The 9,458-nt window shown below is 34.5% G+C and overlaps 1 protein-coding gene across 2 annotated transcripts in view; it reads right to left on the reverse strand.

Moving 5' to 3' along the window:
• Nucleotides 1–9,136, reverse strand: part of LOC129235529 (polypyrimidine tract-binding protein 2) — a 158,992-nt gene extending 149,856 nt beyond the window's left edge. For both annotated transcript variants that reach the window (XM_054869419.1, XM_054869418.1), the window contains exon 1: nt 9,010–9,136. In XM_054869419.1, the coding sequence (XP_054725394.1) occupies nt 9,010–9,136 (127 nt within the window). The remainder of the gene's footprint in view (nt 1–9,009) is intronic.
• Nucleotides 9,137–9,458: the final 322 nt, after the last annotated feature.

The following is a 9,458-nucleotide window of genomic DNA, read 5'->3' on the forward strand; positions in this document are numbered from 1 at the left end:
CGGAAATCGCACTTATCTTAAGAACAGCTGAACAGATTGAAGCAGATTATGCATCAGAAGCAGCCCAATTTGACGAGCAGAAAAGATGTCGTGTTCTATTAAGACCATCCAGTTCGTACACTTGTTTAATGACGCTAAAGAAGTTCCGAGTGGTTAGATGGGAGATTCTATCGCATTCGCTATCCAAACTTAGCACCTAGTGATTATTACCTCCTCTTCAATAATTTGTCAAATTTTTTTATGGTACAAAACTGAGCTCAAGTGAGGCTTACGAAAATAAGCTGACTAAGTTTTTGACCACTAGGGATAATAATTACTTCTAACTATGTTGTTAGCTTTATTGTCGAGACAAACCGTAAACATTATTCAGGTATTTTGTGCCAGAAAAAATTTAATCGAACCAAAACCACTACATTTTTTGGAAAATAGTAACAAAATAACATAGTAATAGTAACTTTTATTTATTCCCTAAGCTTGAGACTGATTAGAATTTAGTTTAACTTAGATTACAGTAAATTGGGAGCCTGCAATTAATGGAGTTAATGCTTTTACCCAGGTTACATAATAAATTGGCATGCTAACACAAATGCAAGTCATTTTTTGCACATACGCTATACACAACCTACGTACATACATATATATATAGATCGGCTGGAAGGGTATTGCTACCTAATGTACCGTATATTTATAGCACCACAGTTTTTATTATCGTTGCCATAATTATTTCATTTAATTCATCTAGAGCTGCCTTTTCTGGATATTAAATGCCTTCCCGTATAAAGGGGTTCACAATGGGTGCGTTCGAACTTTTTGTCAGTGTATGGCCGCCATCTTTCTAAAGTTGCAACTTAGTTTTGAAATTTAATCATGAAATACTATAAGTATATGACTCAGCGGGGCGTTAAAATAGTTCAAATTTATTATCAAAATCAATGCACTGTTCGCAAAAGTTCGGAAAGAAACTAATTTTTAGTGATGAGGCTTATTGCAGGTTTAGTGTGGCTGTAGTGTGTAAAATTGCCGGATTTGAGTAAAAAACAAACCATGAATCTATTAAAAGGTGCCTCTAAAGACCGAAAAAGTCACACTTTGTTGCGGATTTTGGCCCTCATTTTTTCGAAGATGCGCAAGGGCAGCGACGATGGAACAAACAATGATAACAAAACACCAAAAACAAATTTTTTTGTAGCCGATGGTATGGATTTTGCATGTATGCTGTTTGAAAAGTGTGGCGCTACTTGCTGACAGAAATGAAAAATATTTAATTTATTGGATTAATCGTTCACAGGCTTCACATCATTTCACGTATCGATGATATTCACTAGCCATCGAGATCGTATAATTTAACGCCGGTGGCCTGTCTTCTGCCAGTCCTACTTGAAATCTATGGTCCCTGCAGGCAAACCACAGGCGACTGTTGTCGTGAAGGTCAACATTACTTGCGGTCTTCATGAAAATTATCATTATTTATGAGAAGAAGTCAGTCAAAAGTTGTCCTTCTGGATGTATTATAGAAACCGGAAATTAAACTCAAAACGTAAAAAAAAATATTTTTATTCTTGAGTATGATGAAAGTTAAAAAAGAAAAAAAATTTTTATTTTTTTTATTTATTTATTAAAAGAGTAACAATTATAAATAATTATTCCACTTAAAGAGCCAAAGCACTGGCTACTATGGCCTTCGGCTATAAATTAATTTAAACAAAATTTGAGTAGTTGGAGACAAAATAAATAGGAAAAAATTAAACATATTATATTACGCTACTGATACTATCTGTTCAATGTGCCGTGAATAAAATATAATTTTTGGAAAAACGTGTTTGTTCGAAATTTTTGCGGAAATTTGTTTTTTATCTGTAATCTACGAAAATCTCTTTTTTTAGTTTTCATTTTTTATTTTACATATTTTTTTTGTTTTGTTTTTTATTAATATCCCCCTTCAAGTTTCACAATGACATCCCCATAACTTATCGAGTTATATTCAACTGCTTTAGCCAAGCGCAGTTTTCTGAAGAACTGATGAGAATGTCAATGTTTTTTCCAAAATGTTCAGCTTTCTTGTTAATATACTCCTGCCTACAAATAATCGAATGTTCAGAAATATTTAACACCATGTTCAATACATGGCTCACTTGACATCGAATCGTCCTAATGAAACACCCTATATCACAAGACCGTTCCCACTGCAGCACTTTATCGATTAATTGCTAATTATACCCTTAAGAATTATATTTTCACTCATTAAATTCAGCTTAATAAGCTTTTTGGGCTAAAGCAAGCATTACTAAAGCAACAACAATATCAAAAACCAGTACATAGAAACAGTACAATTTATTTTCAATATTATACAGAATATAGCTTTTATTTAGTGAAGTACATATGTATGTAGGCAAGCTCGTCGAATAATTTTTGTGTCTGCAGCCGAGTGCCACATGTTTCGTTCATTCTTCAACTAAAAATTTATAAATAGAATGCTAATTTTGGACAGCAGTAAACAGGACAATCATTTCCACAGCATATTCACCGAGAAACTACGCGGATGAGCAAATAACATATCACCTGCTTTCAACAACAATAACAAGCACGTGTAAACACACTCAAATGAATAGCATCGAAATAGCCGACTGGGTGACGCCCAACCGAAAAGTGCTAGTGACCTATTCGGTTATCGGCGTGCTTAATATAATTACAGTTAAAAGGTGGTCATTATGCATTAAAGGGCTTCTCTGGTGCAATAGTGAGAGATGAACTGGCAGGCATGCACGCCGCCGGACAGTTGGGAAAAATAGAAAGATACGAGAGTTGAGAAAAATTTTAAAATGTTTGAATTCGGTCACTTCCTAGAGGCACTTCTCTGGGATCTATAGTAGAAATTTCTAAAAATACATTTTAATTTAAGCATAAACAGGGGTACATAAGTACCTCTTATGAAAAGTACTGATGGTATTGAAAATGGGCGAATTCGGGAAATATCTTTAGTAGCAACTTAACTAACACAAAAATTAGAGAAGAGAGATTGAAAAACTGCCTACCAATAACCATTCTAAAGAGTCGTATTAAATTGTTTAAAACCTTGGTAAAAATTTCCATGGTTTTCATAAATTTTTGCGGAAATGAAAACATAACATAAAACGCCTTTTTTATTGTTTTTTACTATGGTAAAAGGTGCAAAAAATTTTTTTTAATCTAAGTGCGCATTTCTCATATTACCTATAGAGTACGCTTTACCAGCCCAGGTGGTAAATTATTCTTCTATTTAAAGTGTTTGACTCTTTTTGGTTTCTCAGCAAAACATCAAACAAAAATTTATGAATTGTGAAACTACGGCAAGACACGAGAAATTATTTGTTTAAAAATCACAAATTGAACCCAAATGGAATAACAACAGTTTTCTGTTTGTAACTTAGCAACAGGACCTAAATTAAAATGTAGGAACATGAACTTGTTTTTAAATATGGTATCTGGCCGAGAGGTATATTAGTTCAATAAGCGCCCGAGTGACCTGCAAAGTTAGAATTTATTTGAGAAAATTACCCTTAAAGATGCCAATGGCACAACATTCATTCCATTAATACTGAGTTTTCTAATTGAATCTTTAAGTTCATTAAATCTATAGTATTCATCGTTGGTGGCACTTCGTGGAGCAAGAAGGCTCGCTTGTTGATATTAAAATTTTTCCTATTAAAGTTTGTTTGTGCACGTTGCTTGCTGTACTTTTGTGTTTGCTATATGATGTGTGCACACAATTCTGTGGTTTTGTGCGAGATTATTATTATTGTTTTAAGTTTAGTTAAAAACTAGAAACTAAACCCAGCATTGCTAATCTCGAAACCAGTTCGCAAATGGCAACGGGTGAAATAATGATCATAACCATAACAACCACAGCCGCAACTGTAACAGCAACAACGAAAATAACAATAATCAAAAACAAACATAAAAACAATAACATCAAAAGCAACAACAACATTTTAAAGCGCCCAGTATATCAGCTACATAATTAATGCTCCATACAGTACACCTAAATAAGTCGATGGCGTTTTTGGCTGCGTGTGCGTATGAGTAATTTTATGATTTGTTGCTGCTCTCTGCAATTTATTCACACGCTTATCACCGCTCATATCTTTACATACGTATGCATTAATATAAATGTACATATGCGTGCACCAATACACATGTATGTATGTATGTATGGGCGTAATATTTGCTTTTTGTTTGTTTGTTGAGGTTAATTAATGCGTTGTAAGCGCATTGCGTTTGCGTTTGCGTTTGGGTTTTGGCAGCTTTTATAGGCCAAAACCAGCCATCAACGGATCATCAGCAACGCAACCAACCAAACAAACAAACAATGCCGCCATTGAAATTTTGTAGCTCGAATTTTAAGTGTAATTAGTTCGTTTATTAGTGTGGCAGCCCAACGCACATCAACCAAACAGAATGAGAGTGCGCTTATTTTAATTATCCGTTTGTAAGTGTGTGTGAATGTGCGCATATATATTGTGTGCCATAAACTGTTTTTTGCACGTGCGTGCATATGAGCGTTTCACGCTTTATGTGATATTTGATGACATCGGTTTATTACAGGTTGGCCGCCTATAGTTGCTAGAGGATCGAACAATAAAAAATATTATTATGTTCTACGGGTTAGGGGTTGCAAGCTTGCAGAAACATTTATGGGAAGAATTAAAATTAAAATAAAGTTAGTTAATCTACTGATTTATCGCAGCATAAGAGGAAAATAGTGCTAACGCAGAGAATTTTATAGTTAAGGGATTAGGTAGGTAGGTGAAATGGTTGAAGTACGGAAGGGATTAGTGACAAAGAAAGAAAAATAAACCCGATTTTCTAAAAAATTGAAATTCTTACATTATTGTACGAGGGGTGCCTTTTATATGTCGGGATTTGGCAACCCTGGTATTGCAATCTGGCAACTGACAGCTGTATCGCAAAGTTTGACATTTTTTGGCTTTTACGTACTCAGAACGTTTTGAAATACCAGCGCTATTTGTGTTGTTTACAGTAACTTAAAAGATTCATCTCGGTCCAAAAATGGAATTAAATCGTGAACATTTTCGTGCGATTACTTTTTACAACTCTCGACGTGGATTAACTCAGCAACATTGCATGGATGAACTTAATTCATTTTTTGGCGATGAAGCTCCATGAAGGACCAATGTTTATCGATGGTATGGTGAATTCAATCGTGGTCGTAGTTCACTCCAAGACGAATTTCGTGAAGGTCGTCCAAAATCAGTTGTTGTTCCGAAAACCATTGATGCTGTGCGCGAACTGATATTGCAAAATCGTCATGTGACCTATCGTGAGATTGAGGCAATCTTAGGCATTAGTGGGACCAGCATACATTCAATATTGCATAAACATTTGACTGTCAAAAAAATTTGTTCGCGTTGGATCCCACACAATTTGTCAATCGCTCAAAAAAAGGATCGTGTCGATTGGTCGAAGGAAATGCTCAAAAAATACGATAGCGGAGCTTCGAAACACGTCTATGACATCGTGACAGGTGATGAATCATGGATTTACGTGTATGAGCCCGAAAGAAAACAGCAGTCGACTGTATGGGTGTTTCAAGATGAGCCAAATCCAACAAAAGTTGTTCGCGCACGAAGCACTTCCAAGCAAATGGTCGCCTGTTTTTTCGGAAAAACTGGACATGTCGCATCCGTACCACTAGAACAACGTAGAACAGTAAATTCTGAGTGGTACACAACCATTTGTTTGCCAGTTGTCTTCCAAGAAATTAGGAAAACCAATCGCGAAAGACGGATTACTCTTCACCAGGACAATGCGAGCTCTCACACATCGACTCAAACAACTACATTTTTGAGCACCCAAAACATCGAATTAATGGGTCATCCGCCGTATAGTCCTGACTTGGCACCGAATGACTTCTTTTTATTCTCGTACGTAAAAAACAAACTGAGAGGTCAACGTTTTTCGACACCTGAAGAAGCGATTGCAGCATTCAGAATGCATGTTTTGGAGGTACCTCATTCAGAGTGGCAAAATTGCTTCGACAATTGGTTCAAACGCATGCAAAAGTGTATAGATCTTCATGGAGAATATTTTGAAAAACAATAAAGTGATTTTCGATGATTAAAATTTGTTTTTGTTCTTTAATCCCGACATATAAAAGGCACCCCTCGTATAATATGAGACGCAGCGCGAAAGGCACGTGGACAGTAAAATGCACAAAGAAGAAGCGAAGAATCCAAAAAAACTTTTAGTAATAACCAGAAACTAGCTGGTTAACCAGCGAAGCAAATGTGAGCCATCCAAGTAAGGTGCTTACTCTGTTTGTCTGTTTGAACTCACTAATCTGCGAAACTACTGAAGAGATTTTTGTGGGGATTTAACTTTTTAGACAGAAAATTCCGAAATAACATAGGATGTGTTTAATAAAACCGGCATAAGGACAAAAAATATAAACCATAGAGAAAATCTGCATTGCAACAAATGCTTTTGAGTACAAAGTTATGAGCGCTTTTTCGACGACGATATCAACCTAGTTAGGATAATCTGATTTATATGAGATTTGCGTAATTTTGTTCAACAACTTTTCTGAGTTTTAACTTAAAAGAAATTTTAGTCGTCGTTTTGAACATTTCCTCTATTTAACGCCTATTCACATCTTTTTATATGGGAACAAACACCCGACACCGTCAACAGAAATTTTAAAAATCAATGCAACTATTGAACCACTTGAAATTCGCACTCTATTACCCAAAGTTCAATGATCTATAAAACTTCATATCCGAATGTTTTCTAAAAATTGGGAGTAAAATATTTGAAATTTTGATGAAAATTTTCAAAATTTTTACAAATTTTATACAAAGTTTGAAACTTTGCTTTATATGGTTCTTGCTGTAGTATGAACTATGTTCTTATAATAAAATAATTTAAATTACAAAATAAATAAATGAATAATCAAAACTTAGCAATATGTGGTGCACAGTTTTTCTTTTACACCGACAGTCGGTTTACCTGAGCTGGACCGATTTGAAAATATCAAATCACTATATCCAAAAATCTTTACAATTTTATTCAACACTAGCATTTCCCAGTGGACTTCGCACCACCATACATAAAATGTTTTTTTTATATCGCAAGAAATTTTTCATATTAAGTTTTCTTTATAGAACTCGTAAAATGTTTAAACAGTTGAATTAGTTGATTTTTTTCATTCAACATACTTTCTAAAGATGTCACAATAGCCTTTTCTGTAGTTTTTTAAAATTTGATTTTGGTGGTCACCTATATACAGGTAAGGTGAAAGAGCCGATAAAAACTTGTAATTAAACTTTGATTCTTTAATTTCCATTTCAATTTTTTACGCTAAAAAAATTATGCTAAAATAAATAAAGTTAAAAATGTTTTTCCAGTTCCTTGAATGCTCCAGTTTTTATTATATTTTCGTCCAAAATTAATATTAACATAATACACTTACAACCACAACAGTACAACAGAAACGCTCATAAGCGGCTGTGTATTTGTTGTTGTTTTTCCCATACAGGCATTTCGTATGAGAGAAAACCATTACTCAAAATGTCATAACTCAGGAACGGCTGCACCGATTTCAATCAAACTTCACACAAACCAACTTCTCAAAGATAGAAAAGAACTCTAAAATTTTTGTGTCAATCGGTTTGGCGGTTCTTGAGTTATAAGATTACCAAGGAAATGTAACTTCTTTATATATATATAGATAATCAAAGAAACGCAGGTATGTTTATATTTACGAAAAAAATGGAAAGCCAATGAGCTATTTTTCAAAGAAACGAAAAAGGTGAGAAAATACCTCTGCAATGATCGATCAAAATTCGGTTGATTTATTAAAATTTTCCTTAAACCTATCGCTCCAAAGGACTTTAATAAACTATACTCTAATAAGATAATAAATCAAAAATCTCATTTGCTTGTTTCAATTGAATAATTTTTAAATATTTCTATGCAGACTTTTTAAGCTTAATCCCTTCTTGCATCTGAGCTGATTTCTTCGGGAAAATATTTTCAAAAACTAAGTTTATATAAAAAAAGTCAATATTTGAAGGTGCTTTCAAATCGGTTCGGCTCACATAAATCTTAATAGTATTATGAAATGTTTTGGCTGAAGTCTTAAAATATAATACATTTTATTGTACATTCTGATGGAAAATCAGTAGCATTTTTTTTTTGCATGGAGGGTGATGCACCCTACCGGCATTTTTAAAGTTTATAGTAGTAGTAGTATGTCGGCGGCCGCTGTAGCCGAATGGGTGATTACCATTCGGAATGCACAGAGAGAACGTTGGTTCGAATCTCGGTGAAGCCAAAATTAATAAAAACATTTTTCTAATAGCGGTCGCCCCTCGGCAGGCAATGGCAAACCTCCGAGTGTATTTCTGCCATGAAAAAGCTCCTCATAAAATTATTTGCCGTTCGGAGTCGGCTTGAAACTGTAGGTCCCTCCATTTGTGGAACAACATCAAGACGCACACCACAAATAGGAGGAGGAGCTCGGCCAAACACCTAACTGAAGTGTACGCGCCAATTATTTATTTTTTTTTATTTTAGTAGATGCAAATATATAAACGCATATATATTATTTCGCAATAAAATCATGTTTTCCTTTTATTTTCAGAAAAAGCACCCTTACAAACACTCAATGTAGCACTTCAAATAAGTAGCTAAAAGCGCGGCAACGCTAATAATGCGCACGTGCAAAAATGTAATGAAAAATAAGAATTTGTAATGCATTTGTAGTTAGCGCGAATATTTAAAGCAAGCCGAAGTATTAGAGTAGAAGGAACTCTTAAAAATAATGTTTACTTAATGTCGTTTCGTAAAAATAAAAGCGGGCCGCTTTTCACCCGCTCCTTACCAGTTAGCAAGTGGCTAATAGTTTTGCGCAAAAAAAACAAAACAAAAAAAAAAGAACAAGCAGTGCTTAAATGAAAAATAGCTTAAGAAATAGCAAAGAATACTTATAAAAGGAAAGCATGTGAAACTTACCAACTCCGCCAAGAACAGTGCTTGGCTCCAATTTGGCTTTCTTTGTGGCTAAATCCTGATTATTATTGTCGGAAGCGGGCGCCATAACTGCAGCTTGACTTAAAAGTTCGTCGCTTCCTCGCTGCATAGTTATAAATCGTTGTAATGACGATTGTTGTGGTTGTTGTTGTAGTTGTTGTTATTTGTTGCAAAATAGCAGGAGCAGGAGCACGGAAAATAGAAAGAAACATAGAAAACGAGAGAGCGCAATAAGTATTTGTGTAACAAGTTAAAAACAAAGTGGAAAAAACAGCATAGGAATAAATATTTAATATTTCTACGTATATATGTATGTATGCATGAATGTTCGTATGTATGCAAGTAAATAAATAACACAGATGTTTTTACTTTAAGCCAACATTAAGTATTAAGTAAGTAAGTGAATAGGGTATTAAAAATGAGTAGCGTAT

This window comes from Anastrepha obliqua, chromosome 1 (genome assembly GCF_027943255.1).
Source record: "Anastrepha obliqua isolate idAnaObli1 chromosome 1, idAnaObli1_1.0, whole genome shotgun sequence".
In the NCBI taxonomy this organism is placed as follows: domain Eukaryota; kingdom Metazoa; phylum Arthropoda; class Insecta; order Diptera; family Tephritidae; genus Anastrepha; species Anastrepha obliqua.